The sequence below is a fragment of the Cornus florida genome, unplaced genomic scaffold, assembly GCF_030987335.1.
Source record: "Cornus florida cultivar Cherokee Brave unplaced genomic scaffold, ASM3098733v1 CherokeeBrave_3.0.0_Hap2_Chr03, whole genome shotgun sequence".
Taxonomy (NCBI): domain Eukaryota; kingdom Viridiplantae; phylum Streptophyta; class Magnoliopsida; order Cornales; family Cornaceae; genus Cornus; species Cornus florida.
This window is the reverse complement of record NW_026775573.1, coordinates 19,712,460-19,730,817: the sequence shown is the minus strand read 5'-3', so window position 1 is coordinate 19,730,817 and position 18,358 is coordinate 19,712,460. Positions and strand designations below refer to the sequence as shown.

The 18,358-nt window shown below is 37.3% G+C and overlaps 1 protein-coding gene across 1 annotated transcript; it reads left to right on the top strand.

Annotated features, from left to right (window-relative positions):
• Positions 1–4,963: 4,963 nt before the first annotated feature.
• LOC132299818 (double-stranded RNA-binding protein 3-like) lies at positions 4,964–16,063 on the top strand. Its single transcript, XM_059796642.1, has 4 exons — positions 4,964–5,193; positions 7,274–7,521; positions 13,570–13,789; positions 14,568–16,063. Exons 2-4 carry the CDS (start codon positions 7,276–7,278, stop codon positions 15,758–15,760), a joined length of 1,659 nt encoding a protein of 552 aa, XP_059652625.1. The 5' UTR covers positions 4,964–5,193; positions 7,274–7,275; the 3' UTR covers positions 15,761–16,063.
• The last annotated feature ends 2,295 nt before the right edge of the window (positions 16,064–18,358 follow it).

The following is an 18,358-nucleotide window of genomic DNA, read 5'->3' as shown; positions in this document are numbered from 1 at the left end:
TTCTATTTATCTACTGGATGGAACATATGTTATCTTGAACAGTTGTCTACGGTTCCATTGCTATTATATATCATTATGTTTTTGTGCTTATAACAATATCTTATGCATGAATGATAGTTTTAATCTCTTTTCTTGTTAAATCTCCTACATTATTTCTTTTCCTTCTTTGATTAAGCTATTTGTCAATTTGTAACAAAAAGGGAGAGAAGTGTGCATATTTGAGGGGGAGAGTTTCTAGAATTAAGGGGTAGATTTATATATATTGATATTCACATATTGATATCTGTTGATTGTTTATCTTTCTCGATTAAGCTTCACGGGTAGTTTTGTTGAGCTAATGTGCAGGTTACAAGTTGCTACATGCGTTGAAGCTTCATGATGTTTCTGTTGTATTTCTTTGACAATTCATTGTAATTTGTTTTTTCTGCTTGGGTAGATTACATGTTGTTTTTAGGGTTTTGTCACGAAATTACCAAAGGGGAGAATGTGAGATATTTATATTTTGGGATGATTGTGAAAAATATATATTCTGTAATTGGCAACTTTCGGTGTTAAAATAAGTCCTTGTTAAGTTGTAATTCAAGTTACTATATCGGGATCGACAGCGACTGCGGAATTGGAAGGTTGTTCAAAGTTACCATGATTGAGATCATTCAAGAAAAAAGGTAAGAACAACACTTTAGGAATGAATCTAAAAAGGTTAGGACACATTCCATACTTTCGGTGTATTTTCAGAAATTTCCAAAACAGCTTTTTTACCAAGTTCAGCATGAAAATTCAAGTCTGCTAGACTTGAACCGGTTCAGCCCCATTGAACCAGTTCAAGGCCTTCAAGATTGGCTTTGAAATCTTTCTGCCAATCTTGAACCGGTTCAGCACCCTTGAACCGGTTCAAGAAGTCCTGTTCAGGTTACAATTCTAGTTTCCTGTTTCTGATTTCTTTCCTATTTGGTTTAGAACTATACCAAATCCAATGCAGGAAATTTTTTATATTTTCAGAGGAATTAGGATATTCTAAACTCTATATAAACCTTGTCATACACATAGGTTTATACACGGTTTTTGCATTGAAAATTCAGATCCATTTGAGAGCCATCTGTAAGAGATATTTTTTATTCAGAAAATCAATCTGATTTTCTGATTTTATTTTTGAGAGCATATACATAAACACATGAGTGATTTAGGAGTGTTGTTCTCTATCTCATCAGAATAGAAGCATAATTGAAGATTTAGAAATTTCTGAAAAGCAGAGTTCATTCGTTCTTCGCTAAATTCAGATCTAGAAGAAAAGGGGGTGAAGCGATTACACTTTGAATGGGTCAAAGCATTCGTGGAATGTTGTCTGATCTATTTCCAACTCTTCTACAGAGATCGAGAGTAAGCCTAAAGTCGAGAGCTGTTAGACGGGGGAGTCGCAAAGCCAAGGATTGTTAGCAATTGGTTTTTGGTAGAACGATAGGTTGTGAGATTATTCAAAGTTCGATATACTTTGCTTCAAACATAGTGGATCGTTTATCTCAGAATTGGAGAGTCTAACGAGATTTTTTCTGTTACAATTGGTCTATTCTACCAATTGGGGTTTCCTCGATAAAATCCCGGTGTCATCTCTCAAACTTTATTTACTTTACTTACACTTTATTTTTGCTTTGTGGTTTGATTTTAGTTTTATTTCGGTAAAATTAAAATAAGTAAAAATTTGATAAATGAGCAAGTTAAATATATTTACTGTAACGACCCACTCCACCACATGGTATGATATTGTCCGCTTTGGGCCTGAGCCCGCACGGTTTTTGCTCTTGGGCTTCACCCCAAAAGGCCTCATACCAATTGGAGGTGACACACTTACATATAAGTACTTCACCTTTCCTCTACCCAGGCGATGTGGGACTGTGCACCCGTAGCTCGCCAGTGTGGTAGCCTGACAGTGTCTCTCGCACCCGCCCACGGCACACCCGCCCACAGGGTCATCACAATCCACCCCCCTTGGAGGCACGACGTCCCCGTCGGCACACTTCCGGCTGGGTCAGGCTCTGATACCATTTGTAACGACCCACTCCACCACATGGTATGATATTGTCCGCTTTGGGCTTGAGCCCGCACGGTTTTTGCTCTTGGGCTTCACCCCAAAAGGCCTCATACCAATTGGAGGTGACACACTTACATATAAGTACTTCACCTTTCCTCTACCCAGGCGATGTGGGACTGTGCACCCGTAGCTCGCCAGTGTGGTAGCCTGACAGTGTCTCTCGCACCCGCCCACGGCACACCCGCCCACAGGGTCATCACATTTACCATCCTCTAGGTTATCTATCCATATTATATTCCACAACCATTCCGCTGTGCACACTCAACAAGCATGAACCAAGTAACCATCGCGAAACCATCGAAAAAATAAACAAGCCGCACACACAAAGAACACAAAAGTTTAGCTTGGTTTTACACAAGTTATATCTAAGTCCACGATGAAGATCTAGCAAAAGATTTCACCGAAAAATAGGAGATTACAAGTTTCAACCTCAAAACCCTAACTCTCGCTCTCATTCTTTTTTCTGCGATTTTCAATGTCTCTCAATGCCTCACTCAAAACCCTAAATGACCTTATACTCCGGGCTACAATAGAGTACTAAATAGGAAAAACGGATCAAAAGTTTTTCCTCAGGCCTACCAACAGGTCGTCAGGTCAAAAATGAACCGCAACGCGGCCCGAACTAAATTTGGCCACAACATCGCAGTTAGCATGGAAAAGTTGTGGAAAAGTACAACGTTTTTCTCTCTTTTTTGTTCGGTTAGATGAAAGAGAATATAAAGATTTGACAATTTACTTTGATATAAAGGATGTAAAGGAAAATAAAATTTTAAGTTGTTTTTACTATTAAAACAATCACTTACTTTATTTGTGTGATTTATCAAATATTTATGTAGGAAGAGAAACTTCTATAATTGGCCCACTAGTCTTCTCTCCTCTCTTTCACCCATACTTGGATGAATGAAAATTTGTGAAGGGTGAAAGATAACTCATCCATCATATTATCATTTCTTTCCTTATTCATTTTTACCTAACGAAGCAAGTTTGTTCTTTCCTTCCAATCCTCTCATTCCTTCCTACCAAACAAAGCATAAATAACTTTTACGAGATATATATTTTCGGTCTTCTTTAAAGAATTGAAGAATCTAAATAATTAATTTTGTAGAACACTAATAGTGAGTGAGAGAGAGATGTGGGTTATTATACTATACTTATAATATAATGTAATGCATAAACATAATTTATTTATAAGGATAACAAAAAGGATAGAATTGTAATTTCACATAATTTCTCATAAAAGCAAAATTTATGGACAAAAAATTTATGAGAAAATAAGGTGGTTATGAAAAAATATGTTTCGTCAAAATTTTTCTTTTCTTTCTTTAGGGATTTCTAATTGGACCACTAAATAATATAATATAAATGAAGAATTGATCTGGATGAAGGATGAGAAATAGACAAACCAAAGAAATTTACAGTGAAGGTAACGATGTTTGTCTCTATGACAAATCCTTATTTTTTAGGGGAGTTTATTTTTTATTAGTCTTTACCTCGTTCCTAGGGTTATAGGTTATGATTCCTCCAAACACCTAGGAGGTCAATTCTTTCTTTGTGTCATGCTCTAGTATAATAGCAGGCGCATTAAATTTCTAATACTGACATTAAATGTATTTGATTGGGCAATAATGATGGTGGTTGGGATCCACTTTGGATATAGCTCAGCAGTTTACTCGCTTTACTCGCTGAACTTTGGAGCTTAGCAAGTCCAAGGTCTAGGGTTCAAGTCCCGCTGGGTGTTCTTTGTGGCTAACCTCTACTGCCCCTGCAGTGACTTATTCGGCCCGAGTAGGGAGGTGCTCTTCTCAGTCCTCGGAGATTAGTCGAGTTGTTGAGGGGCCCTAAGATTTCATGCCATCCCGGACACCTTGGGTTAATCTAAAAAAAAATAATAATAACGATGGTGGTTAGGGCATTAATGGTGATTGTAAGGGTCTCGGTTACAGAATGTGTACATCATTCCTTTAGCTAGGGCCATTACTTTTCTGGGCATCTTTTGACTTCTCATCCACCAATTCAGAATACTTCTAATTAAGTGTCACGTGTGGTAGTTGTATGTACTCGAGAATGCGTTAACTTCATATCATTCCATACTTAATAACCTGGACCCGAGGTTGCAAGGCGCCTCTTGTCGGCGTGCTGTGACGGAAGCATTTTCTTTAGACTCGAGAGTGATGTTCTCGAGATATGATGACCTCGCATGACATCAGGATTTTTTTTGGACTCGATAGTAATCCCTCTAAGTTTGATGACCTCGCATGATGTTAAGGTTTTTTTTTTAGATTTAAGGGTTGTGCTTTCAAGGTTTGGTAAGTTGGCATGATGTTAGGGTTTGTTTGGACTTAATGGTGATGCCTTCGAAGTTTGGTGACTTGATTAGACGTGACGTTGAGGTTTTATTTGGACTTGAAATCCAACTACTGGTGAAATGACAGGGGAGAAAGAGGACGGGATCAAATGTCTCTTGACGTTCTCCAGTTTGATGACTTGACATGAAATTATGATATATATATATTAATTTCAAGGATAGTAGTCTCGAGATTAATTGTTGGTATTGAGACCTTTGGCCACGTGAGTTTTCGTTTGACTTTTCAAATGGCGATGTTACTATTAGGTTGGCATGATTTGTCTAGCGTTAATTTGATCTTTCAACTAATCATATAGTTATTATTATTTCACATTTACACTTTTTCAACTAGTAAATTTTCTTTCTTTCTTTCTATTTCCATATAAACAAATGAAGCCTTAAAAAGAATCAAGCTCCATGAAGCTCATGAAAGTAGTGGCTAGTCTGGCTGCGTCACTTGCATAGCCGTTAAACGGCGTCGTTTCAAACCGGTTGCCTTGTGCTTTTAAAAACGCACTTGGCAAAATAATTGCAGAGACTTTCAAACGTAATAAATGACAGAGCACAAATGAGTACAGTATAGCTTCCTTTATCGTTAACAACAGTGGGTTCAGTCAGCATTCAGCAACAGTAAATGAGAGAGAAAGTAGAGAGATAGTCGCATAGAATGGTGTGAGCACTCACTTTTCTCTCTCCCAGCTTTGCCCTCTCCGACCACCTCATCGACGGCCCAACGGTCGGAAAATCAAACAGACTATAAAAGGTTAGTCTACAATTAGTAAACCAAAACATCTTGCTGTTTCATGCATATATGTGTTTTCTGGGGTTTTCAATGAGTTATCTAACCTATTGTAGCGTGAATTGGGACATTGGTTGGTCTGATCGATGTGGGTTTGTGTATTCGATGTGTGTTTTGATTCTTTGAATATTCTTTTGATGGGTATGTTTAAATAAGTTTTGTTTGGCTTCCGAGAAATTGCAGGAAAAATAAAGAAAATTTTTGGGTGTTGAATTTTTTTTATCTATTAGCTCCCGAATGGTAATAAACAAGGATTTGGATTGGTAATTGAGTTTTTCCTAAATGAATGACGAATTAGGACTCAAAATTCCAGTTTTTTTCCCCTGTAGTTACTTGGTAACCAAACGGTGGAAATGAACTTCTATTTTGTTATTAAATTGTTTGAGGAAGTCACATAGTGTGACATTGGGGCTGAATTTGTGTTTGAATGGTTTCTCAATGATGAGGTACTGTTTGAATTCTGAAAAATCTGGGATAACTGAAAAGAAAAGCAATTGGGCCGGTGAAAAGTAAAATCTTAGCTTGAAGGACAATAATACTAATATTTGGTCTTTTTTTTTTTTTTTAATCATAATCAAATGGAGGGTCATTGAATTCTTTGGGAAGCTAATCATGGACAACCTCAAAGGGGTATTGGTGTTTTCTATGAATTTTAGCAGATAGTTTTCTAGGTCTTTTGTTCATGTGTGAACTCGATTAGGATAGTTTCTCCATAGGATACAGTAGTGGGAACTGGAGCTGGACCCTCTTAAATTTTACATATGAATAACGTTTTAGGGGTTGTTTGAGAAGATCTTGAAACAGGCTGATTGGCTTAGGTTGTGACTTAAAAATAATTTGGTTGAACGGTATGTATATATGGCAATACAAATTGGATGGTATAGGTTTTTTTGCTGAAATTTTAAAACCTTGAGTTGACCTAAAGAACCCCCTCGGCATCCAAAGTTCAAATGGAAATTTTGTAATCCTTTTCTCTGTATATCTGTTAGTTTGCATCTCTGATCATAATTAATCCTCTCAAAAAGGATAAATTAATGGAACTGAAATTTTGCTTTCTGGTAGTAAAGATATATTGAAATTTGACCCTCTTTTTCTCCATCAGTAGGGTTTCTAAATGTATTCCAGATGATGCAATCTGTTTTTTTTTTTTTATTTTTTTTTTAATTTTTTAAAAGTAAATACTCACACACACTCACAAATGCCCACCATGGGGCTCGAGCCCCCTCACCTCCAACCCCGCCTTCTTCCCAAACACGCTCACACACTTTTTTGTGTTAAAGTTGTCATGGTTATGGCAGAGAAGTTCTCATCAAGCTCATTTTTGATAAATCAATGGGCAAATAAACTTTTTGATTGCATTATTTCTCTCTGAAAATTGGTAGATTATACATCAATTGAAATTGGCTTTAAGAAGCTGCTTCAATCTCCCATCTCATTCATGTATCCAAGAAGGCCAGTTCATGCTCCCCAATTGAAAGCCACTATCAAATATAGATTTTTGAAAGCCCTGCACTCGTTATTTCTCTTTGGTTGAAACAGTATGCATGTACAGCAGTACAAATTGGATTGTATATTGTTTTTGGTTAAAAGTTCAAAATTGACTATTATGAGCTGTTCTAGATTGAAAATGTATCTGAAGTTCAAATGGAGAACTTTATATCCTTTTCTTTGCATGTCTGTTAATTTCCATCTCTGATCAAAATAATCCGCTCATAATGGTTAAAATTAGTGAAATGGGTTTTTTTTTTTTTTGCTCCTTGTTAGTAAAATAGATGTGAACGTTGATCCCCTCATTTTCTCCCTCATTAGAGTTTCTAAAAAGTGTTCCAGATGATGTAGTCTGTTGCCTATTTTGTTAATAATTTTTTTTTTTTTTTTTTTGTGGTAAAGTTGTCATGGATTTGGCAGAGCAGTTTTCTTTGATTATGCGGGCATTTTCAATCGATGATAAAGAGACTCCCATATTGCTTTATTTCCCTCTCCCTCTCTCTGAAGAATAAGTACGTTACATTTATTTAGTTACATGTGCCATTTTCATGTATAGGCATGTATAAAAACCAATTGCAAGAATTGGCACAGAGAAGCTGCTTCAATCTTCCATCTTATTCATGTATCCGGGAAGGTCCAGATCATGCCCCCCGATTTAAAGCCACTGTCAACTTTAATGGAGACACATTTGAAAGCCCTACATTCTGCTCTACTCTGAGACAAGCAGAACATGCTGCAGCTGAAGTAGCTCTGAACACACTTGCAAACAGAGGTCCTTCTAGAGCACTTGCTGCAAGAATTCTGGTACGCATTTTACTGAGATTTTTTTTTTAATCGATACATTTAAAATAGCTTGTTCCCTGTCTATATTTTTTTGGAGATTTGATCTTTTGTTTCATAGTTTGTTCCCCATCTTTTTTTCTTTTTATTTTTATTTATTTTTTTATTTTTATTTTTTTGTGGAGATTGATCTTCTGTTTATCTTTAATTCACAATTATCTTTTATTTTTCATTTTTTACTTTTATTTGTACTTCTTTAGTTGTAGGTTGGTTGGTCATTTTGGTCATAGAGTAGCGCATTTCTTAGTTTTAGCGTCTCTTTAGGGACAATATCCTTAATCAATGCCCTAAACCTAATGGCATACCAAGTAAAATATTGAAGCAAATAGAAAGAACACAAGTCTTCTTACAATAGTAAGGAAGACTAGAAACACTCCAATCACTGATGGAGCCTAGATTGGAAAATCTGGGGAAACCCCGTGGAATACTTTATAAACTGATATCTCAAAATTATATTGATTTATAACTTGGTTACAGCATATATAGATGGCTGTCCCTTTATGATAAAAACTATTATTGAAAATTGCTTTCTCTAGACTGACTTTCAAGCTTCCCACAAAACATTAATGACAATTTCTACTATACCTTTGACATTTTCAGATTCCCACACCATAATTACTACTTTGACTAGAGACTATTGATGACTACATTAATTTGACTAGACACTTTTCAAGACACCATAAATTATTTGCATCAAATATACTACCGTGAAAGCTTAGCAAACAAAATGGGGTGATGGAGACCCCACATCAACTTATAAATAAAAAAATGGAGACTCCACAGTAAATTATTGAAGATATAAGACAATAATACCCTTGCTGGTAAAGATCTTACTATGCCTGGATGTTCAGTAAAATCAATTCAACTCTACCAAGTCTTATACCAATTATTCGGAGTTGGTTTCATTAATTATGTTTTTTTCATCTTCTCTTCTAAAGCTATAATTCAGCTAAATCGAAGTTTGGAATTAACATCTGGTTGGAATTAATTTCACCACACGCCACTCTTTCCAGTAAAATTGATGTTTGAAAGTTTCATCTGGTTCTAACTGAATTAAAGACTTCCCTTAGATTAGCGGTCATCCTGAAAGGGTGAAAAATATTTACCTGAAAATATTACATCTTTCTTGAAGTTTTGTTACTATCATAAGATACTTATGGTGGACCAAAAAAAATTCAGTAATCTTGAAGTACCGGAATACTCTGCTTCAATTTTTTGGGTTTATGTTTATGTCCTGGACTGCGTGCAAGTTATTTAACCCAGTTTAAAAGAATTCTTTTTGTGTTATCACACTGTTTGGTTTATCCACATTGCGCTCCTTGCACTTCCTAAGAGAGAGAAGAAGAAGAAGAAGAAGAAACTTCAAGGAGGTTAGTTTGGTAGTTCAAGAGAAAATTGCTAGCCTAAGTGTCATGTCACGGCACTGAAGCATGTATATCAGGAGCACCACTAGATGACAACCTCTAGGAAGCTAGCTTCATACCTGAGGAGAGAGACAGATGATGGAAATGTCTATCTTGGAAAGTGAAGATGCATTGGACATGTATGTCTTTCTCCTTGGTTGTCCTTCACATGTGGCCTTAGTTACAGTACTTCTTTCACTTAGGAAATTGTTGTCTTTTTTTTGGGGTGGTGGGGGGTCACTCCATAATCCGTATACATGGGGCCTACTTATCAAAAACTTATTTTGTAGGGCTACGCTCTCCCTCCCTTCCCTTTCTTCTTCTCCTTCAATCACTTTGTTCTCATTTTTTCAGCATGATGTGTCTGAATTGTGATTCATGTTTTTGATGATTTCACTAGAGAGTAGGAATGATCATTTACTTTTGATCATCAGGTCCTCGTTCCACCCCTAATGGGACAGGATGGTGTAAATTTAATCAGATTAGTGTTGGGCTTGGGGGATAAAGAAAAGGTGAAAACATGACCAGTTTCAAGGTGGAGTAAATAGAATCCCACCACGCCTCAACTATATATGGAAGTTACAAATAAACTCTAACTTTTAGTTATATTTTCTAATATACCCTGAAATACCCAAGTTATAGTATGCTAGTTGATGCAGGACATGGATGGAAAGGGATTATATAAACACAGGCAAGCCTGGTGTTACAGCCAACTTGGGCAGGGCGGGAACATGGTGGGGCTCCCACGGGCAGGTGGTATAAGGAAAATCCCCCTCGTAGCACCCTTTTGCCATCCCTATTGAGGGGGTTATTAATCAAAATGGCATTATTTCCGTTTTTTTAGGTACTTCTTGATTAAACAACATTTCAAGGATTGGCTATTAAAATAGATGTATGCTATCCATCCCTAAGGCATAGCTTGCACACATTTTCTCAGTTCATACTTTCTATATGATTGTGCCTTCAGGTAAACCAAGGACCCTTATGGAAGAGTGTTTTTCATCAATAACATTTCTTCTATTCCCCCATCTCTGTATTTTTGACACTCCCCTTGAGATATCTTACTGCTCCATGAGGTTTCTCCTTGTTCAGTAGAATTAATAGTAAATATATTAAGTAAGGGGTAAGCACTGAATGCATCTTCATGTGCTTGGCCATGACAGTGGCTGCGCACTAGGATGAGTATTGGGACATGGGAGTAGACATCCACTTTCCTAGGCATGTGTTTTACAAATCTTTTGTAAAATATGTAAATTGAGCATCACATGTTGACTGAGTAGATGTATCATACACTATGAAGCATGCATATGAAAATGACACAACGTGAATATGGAGATACAACTCTAAAAAAAATAGATACTATTACAGCAAGATATGGCAATAAAAAATAATATGTTATATTTTATAGTTTTTTGATAAGTAAGTAATATGTTATATTTTATATAAATAATAATATTTTTATTAGTTTTCGTAATATTATGAATGTAAATTTAATCAACAATATATTCATAAATAAAGATGCAATTAGATAAAACACAAAGATAAAGGAAAACCCTACCCCTAGAACATGAATGACCCAAACTCTCTGCGTTGATGAATGTTGATGACTACCAATTTAGGCTTTTAAGTCCTTTTTGTTTTATTTTCTTTTAAACAATGAACTTTTTATTATTACAATCTGACCCGTTCTTTATAAAATATTTACAAATTTGCCCAGCCGTATCCCAAGGTTGTCAAAATCGCGATCCTGGATCTTAGAATCGCACGATTTTACGATCCTACCAACCCAAAACGAGTCAACTCATATAGAAATCGCTCCCTGTGCAGAATCGTGTAGAATCATAGTAGAATCTCAAATAGAAGATTCTGAGATATTTTTTGTTTGGAATTTTTTTTGGGCTTGGTTCACTTTCTTAAGTGTTGGGTTCTCTAAATAAGAAAGGTCCACAGTTTTGGGGCTCTAAGAAAGTCCTTATAAATAAGAAAAAAACACTATTTAGCCAATTAGCCCTAATCCCCAATTCTGTTCTCTCTTTTTTTTTTTTTTTTTGTTGCTGTTCAAATTTTTTTTTTTTTTTTCCCTGTTTCTGATCAATTTTTTATTTTTTTTAAGCATGAAGAATGGACCCTTTAATTCTGTTCTGTTCTGTTCTTTACTTCTTTAAATTATGTTTTGTAACTATGTTTAGTCCTTTTCTATTTTATTTGTGTTCTCTTCTTTTAAGGGAGCTGTTGGAAGTTTGGATTAGGATTTGGGATTTGTGAACTTATGTTATGGATTAGGATTCAAACCTTCATCTTCTCACACACTTCACAACTTTCAAATTGCATAGTTGTCATTAGAGTTCTACCTTTTGAGCTACATTCTCTTTTATATTAATCTATCTGATTCTACAATTCCGATTCTATGGAGCCCAAAACGATTCTACGTGGAATCCTGATTTTAACAACCTTGCCGTATCCTAGAAGTATTTGTCGTATATTAGAAGTGCCATGCTCTATCCCAGTCATATCTGATTTGAAAAACAATATTTTAGAATTCCAGATATTTCCATGCCGTATTAGAACGAATCCGTGTTTGAAACATGTTCGATACGGCCACGGTGACACTGGGGAAGTATCTGCCTAGATCATACGCTATGCAAGTAATGTTGACAATTGGCCTGCATCTTTTGGTTACACTTTGAAGGGTACGTATTTCGAAGGAGACATACATGATGCAGCTGACAGCTACTCACCCTTGTTGTCATCCTCATCATGATTGTGATTAAGATAAACAAATCTTCTAGGTGGACCCATCCATGCAACTTCGCAAGATATGTTGTTGCACCATCTCTGCTGCACCCCTTATGCAACTCCCACCTTGATCCCTACCACTGTGGAATACTATCTTTGGCATCATAATCACCATCATGATTGGATGTCATATGCACTTTCCTCCTGGCAGCAACAAGCTACCTCCTTACCTCAACAACATGTCTCCCTTTAATTCTGATCACCTTGGCACTCTCCACTGGAGCACACACAGACCATCATCACAAATCACAACACCAATTACCTTGCAACTCATACTGCTGTGTATCTCACACTATGGTAATCTTTCATGGTCTTGCAATCAAAAGCATTCGATCAACCTATGCTCCAGCGCACATGTATATTAGTTTACAATATAAAGCACAGAACCAACACAAACCTTCTGAGGTAAAATATAAGTCTGGCAAATATAAGTCATGCACGTGTCAGTAACTATCAGTGTTGAACAAAATCTCATGGGAACATGTCAAAATCTCATGGGAACATGTCCAGCTTTTTTTTTTACTTAGATACCTATCTTTTGATTCTCCTACTAAATTTAATATTGGTTGTCATTTCGGCCAATCATGGGCTACCACCTTGTCAGGTTAATGTCCATATTGCATCAAGCTGTCAACCGCAGATTGCACATGACCACAACGATTGAGCCTTCGCATCATTTTCTTGCTTAAACTCATGGGCACGTTGCACATATTGAGTTTCCAGCGCTTTACATAGAATTCAAGAAGCATATCCTGAGTTGGAAATTCGAATGGAAATGGGATCCCCATTTACTAGTGCGAGAAAATTTTTCAAAGCCTGAGGATAGTTACCAGTCTATATATTACTGGGACTTGGTATATTCTACTATCTGTCTATTGTTGTCTTTTCTTGCTACATCAAAGTGATTGCGACTGACAAAGATGGATGCTTTGGATCTTCTTAAAACCATGTTCGCGTGCACAAGTTATCACTAGACTAGATATTGGGTTCATAACACTTGATAATGCAATCCCTACTCAATAGACGTAGGAACCTACCAATTTAATTGTTCCTGATGTGTTTTAGTTCAGCTTATTTATTTAGTCCCCTTTTCTTTAAAGGTTATTGGACCCCAATTGGAGAACAACATAAGGATCATACCAGCTCTTCATTAGTCAAAATTTTTTGCTAAAGATCGAAGGATTCTCCAAGCTTATCTAAAGCTAAGACCGCCCCAAAATCCCAATTAATGGCCAGACTGGCAGAAGACCTACTGCCAGCAGGATTTTCCATTGTTCAAGATCTGAATTTCCTAACTTACAGTTTAAACCTATCTGTTGTTTTTCTTCTGGAAGCATGAATTTCTGGTTGGATTTAAGGTTTTAAATCTTTTGCATCCCTTCTTTTTCTCAGTAATGTAGTCGGCAAAGGTGCAGATGAATATGATCGTTAAGAATCAACATTTAACCTCCTTTTACTGTAGTGCGACTATAAAATATAAAAGTGATGCTCTATTCCTTTTTTTGGGTGCCTTATCTCCCTTTTTTCCTTTCTATGTTTAAATCCTCCTATCAAGATCTATGAAAAGATTTCTGTCCCTATACGAAAAGTTTTTTCGGACTATGGTTAATAAAAAATAAATGAATCACTTAACTATGTAATAAATTTTTGTCCATTTTTGCTGTATCTGGGCATACTGAACCTCAAGTAGCTTATTTGACATGTGCCCTTCCATAAATTCTTATCACCATTATAAATTTCTGCCATTCTATTTCAGTTTTTCTAGATTTTCCACTCATGGATTACATATGTTGTGTGTTTTTCTGATGCACAGGATGAAACTGGAGTCTACAAGAATTTGCTTCAAGAGACTGCTCATAGAGCCGGGTTAAACCTTCCTGTCTATACCACTGTTAGATCTGGACCTGGCCATGTACCTGTTTTTTCATGCACCGTTGAGCTTGCCGGGATGAGCTTTTCAGGGGAACCCGCTAAGACCAAGAAACAGGCTCAGAAGAATGCGGCCATGACTGCTTGGTCAGCCCTGAAACAATGTATGCATCATCATTTTATTAAAAAACTTTAGTTTGTTATACGCGTATATGTATCATGTGATAATTAGCACTTGCCATTCTTTTCTTTTGCATTCCCCTTGTAGTTGTAGCACTTTATTGCATGGACATGGATGTGTGACTTCTATATAATACAATACAAATACATTGCAATTGTGAAGCTTTTAGGTGTAGAAAATACACCAGTGGTTGTTAGGGCTGTCCTCTTCAGTACACAATTCTATTAAATGGTGAGATGTCAAGTTTGTTTTGAATTCGAATCGTCCCTCAATAATTACTCCCCTTACTCAATATGGTACGGGAAGATTGGGGACCATCTTTCTCGAACCTCCGTCACTTCAACCTTTAAGTTTGGTGAACCATAATATTTAACGTGCAAGCTTAAAGGTATGTTAATCATTTGACTGTAATCTCTCTGCTAAGTGTTTGGACGTAACCAACTTAGTTGTTCTTACAAAGTTGCAATTATTTCTTTCTCTGCCATAGATTATCTCAAAATTGTGCCAAACTATTCAGCACATTAACTATGTTATTTCTGTTGGTTTTGATTTCGTTCGAGTCACGCCATACCAACATACATATTTTCTTATTATTTCATACCACTATAACAATACTGTTTTTTCTGAATTTGGGTAAAAAAAACATTTTCCCACAGATTCTGCTATTATTTCGTATGCATTTGTGGGGTGTTACTATTTTCAGAACATTTCCTTGATGTTTTCTGCCAATTTCTAATTTGTTCTCATGTTTCCTCATGTAGTAGCTCAACGTGGCTCATCTTCCTCTGCTTCGGTGGAGTCTGAAAGCTGTGAAGAACTAGAACAAGTTGTTATCGCTCGTGTTCTTGCTAATTTACAGCCAACTGAATCAAACAACAAAAAAAATGATCACCAAGATGGACGTCAGAGATCCAATTCCACCCATGGGAACTTGAATCCACCAGCACCAAGCTTATGTCCAATGCAGTTTGAAAGTTGGGCTTACTCGAATTTCTCCTCAGAAATTGCCATGTATCAAATGTGGCAGCAAGCACAGTTGTCACAGCTGCAGAGTCGCGTGTTGGCGCTCCCAGTTCCACCAGCTCTCCCCCCCAGTCTTCATGTTCTTCCACGTATGCAGTCAGTATTCCAACCTGATCACAATATCTATTTCCCGGTACAGGAGCAAGAACCTGCGCCTGTGGGACCTGGGGTAACATTCACTGCTTTGAGGCCATCATTTTATATGGCAAGTCATTCAATTCCTGGTCCAATCAGGGGCAGGTCCATGGTATCTATTCAAGAGATACAAGAGGAGAAAACAGAAGAATCATCCAGTCGAACTGAAGTTCTTAATCCCCCAATTCTTGGTGACCATAAGACACAACCAATGATCCAAAAACCAGCAGAGGAGAAAAAACAGAAGAGTGGTGGTTTAGAAGCCAAAATTGAAGGCTCTGGTCAAACGGAAGGTAACCCCGCCAGGCAATTTGAATGGGTTCCTCCTAGGAGCAAAGACTCTGGATATAGGCCTGTTGGGTTCCAGTCTTCTCAATCAAATCATAGACCCTATCATCCTCCTAGAGCAAGTTCTCATGGACTCTCTAGACCACCGTCCACGGCAGCCCATGTATTGATCAGAAATGTGGGCCCTGCTTCTTCACTTGGACCCATTCCGCAGAATGTGGGTTACCAGATACCTGTTCCATTACAAATGAGAGCTGGAGTTGCTCCGTGTTCCACTAGAGCAAAAATGGAATTTGGAGGGCTGCATTCTCGTTTCGCTGCCCCTGCTGTTCAAATCAGATCAGTTGTACCGGTCTGTTCTGCCCCACCCACAAGAAAGATGCAAAGTTCTAGCCAGGTGGGGCAGTCCTCCAATCAGGTGGGGCAGTCCTCCAATCAAGAGGTAAAAAATACCGGAAAAGAAGACGTTCCAGCTGTGAGTGCAGAACTTAGTAAGCTTCAAATGTGAGCAGCACATAGATACTTCAGAATGCATTTTCTTTTTCTTTTCTTTTTCATGTTTATTTTACATATTGATAATTAGGAGGAGCTACCAAGGCTTCAAAATAGTTAGAATAAGGTAATATGGGGTATTTATTTGATCTCTCCTGGAAATATTGAAATGTAGTATGCTTTTCTTTACAATCTGCATATGAGATTTTTTTTTTTTTTTTTTCCTAAGATTTTGAGGCTGAAAAAGTATGTTTATTGATTGTAACTTGTAAGCAGTTCTGTGAACGTTATATGGTATATGATTGTTATTTCCCTTTTATATGCTGCTTCATCGAGGCATGGAAATTATTGACATCCTACAGACACATGCTCAATGCCATTTTCACCAACCAATGTGCATGCAAGTGTAGAAGTGAGAAAATATTTGCTGGTCTATGCATTTCGTGTTTCCAATGGGCATTAGCCCGTGTGGTAGACTCTATGAGTTCTCATCCCCAAGGGGAGGTTGAGTGTCTGAGCTCTGCTATGGGTAATATTGCGGGTGTGAGTAAGATGCACATTTGCATCCAAATGATAACCTTTGGTTTGTGTTTGAAAATGCAGAAAGTGGTGTTGAGATTATAGAGTCAAAACGCCAATCATGAGTAAATGAATCATCTTTTTTAATGGGGCTTCAAATGGAGTGTGCTTGATTTGAGATTTGTAACGATCCAATGTGTAACAATCCCATTGACATCCCAGTGGTGTTGAGATTACAGGAGGAATGGTTCTATTTCCTAAGGATTGTTACACATTGGAATATCAAATCAAGCATACCCCAAATTTGGAGTTTCACTAACATCGCTCATACCCATTTGTTCTTAAAAGGGGTAGTTGAAAGCGATGGTGGAGATCAAGCATGAGGCTTATTGATTGTGATTAAATTATCAATCAAATGAGGTCACTCACATGATAAGAATAACGAATTGAAATGGAATGTTTATTTCGTATAAAATTTTTAAGTGGGAATAACCTTGAAATGAAAATCCATTCCACATTTAGACCTCATGGAAGGTGTAACAAGGGTCATTTTGTCCTACATCGGAATCGGATGGGAAAAAGATTGGGTATAAATGGGTGGGTATGCAGCCTTACCTAACAGTTCGAGCTTTTGGGTAAATGGGCAAGCGCCCACCCGTTACAGTTGGTATCAGAGCCAAACCCAGTCCTTGATCCGGCGCCCGGCCCGAAAGGCGTCCGGGTGAGTCGACCCGGGTAGGCAGGGTGGCCCAACCGCAACAAGGGCGTTGCGAGTTTGGGTGGGGGAGAATGTAACAAGGGTCATTTTGTCCCACATCGGAATCGGATGGGAAATAGATTGGGTATAAATGGGTGGGTATGCAGCCTTACCTAACAGTTTGAGCTTTTGGGTAAATGGGCAAGCGTCCACCCGTTACAGAAGGTCATTTCATTTTCAAGTAAAATCTTTTTAAAAATCAAATTTCTAAAAAATCATGATGTTCCATGTCACGGCCCTAGTTTTTCAAATCAGTGCGTCCTATGATGATCCGTAAATGGACCCTACAATGGATCACGAAATGAGGAAGCTAAGTTTAAAAACGGACAATTTTTTTAGCCCTAGGGGCAAAATGGTCATTTTTGAAAAGATACAAGTGCAATCGAGCACACCATTGGATAGATGATGAAAAATTAATAAATTTCAAAAAAATAATCATCTCATTCGGAATCCGGACGAAAGAGAATGGACCCGGAGAAGAAACGGCGGCCCAAGGCACTAGGCCAGCATGCCCATGCGCGCGCGCCACGCGCCCAGCGCCCCTACCCATGCCCAAAAAAAAAACTGTTGCTGTGCATTTTTTCTGATTTTTCCAAAATTGAGAGTTGTTTTGGACCCCTAAACGAATTTTTTTGGAAAAACACAAAGAAAAAATCCTTCTTAAAATCAAGTTTTCTAGCTAACCATGTTGAAAGAAAATTTTAATTTGCGATGTGAAATGCCCAGAATACCCTTAGATCAGTTTTAGTCAAAAACAATAAAAATATAACTTTGCACCAAGTGTTCATTTGACCTTATATGGAGTTGTGTGTTAAAACAATTATGCACGCAAACGTAAATAGTGATTTTAAGTGTACGGGAATGACCCGTGGACCCCATATAAGCCCGATACAAAATTTGACTTATCAAAGCTCAATTTTGCCTAAAATGGACTTTTAAAAGAAATTTTGAAACTAAAAATTATAAAATAGTTTCAAAAGACCGTTTGGCCCTTGCTACACTTCATGCATAAATAAAGGGACCTTATGAATGTGCCTTAGTATATTTCCTACCACCCATACAAATGTAGTGAAGGTAAAGCATGTTATTTTTCCATTTTTCATTAATATCTCTTGAAACAAAAAGCACCTAGAAAACAAATAACAGGCACTTGGCCCATGGCCTCATTACATACATGTCAAATACATATCAAAAGTTGCACTTATGTGCACATTATATATTTAGAACAAAATATTCATGTATTGACATATAAAGCTAAAAGCAAGGCATTTTATGCTAACAAGTGCATGAATATGCTACAACTATATACTCCAAGTATCCAAAAGTGTTCAAGGATGT

Coding starts and splice junctions, on each gene's coding strand:
- LOC132299818 (XM_059796642.1), top strand. CDS start 7,276: ATGTATAAAAACCAATTGCAAGAATTGGCACAGAGAAGCTGCTTCAAT. Junction 7,522..13,569: donor CACTTGCTGCAAGAATTCTG/GTACGCATTTTA, acceptor TCTGATGCACAG/GATGAAACTGGAGTCTACAA. Junction 13,790..14,567: donor TTGGTCAGCCCTGAAACAAT/GTATGCATCATC, acceptor TTCCTCATGTAG/TAGCTCAACGTGGCTCATCT.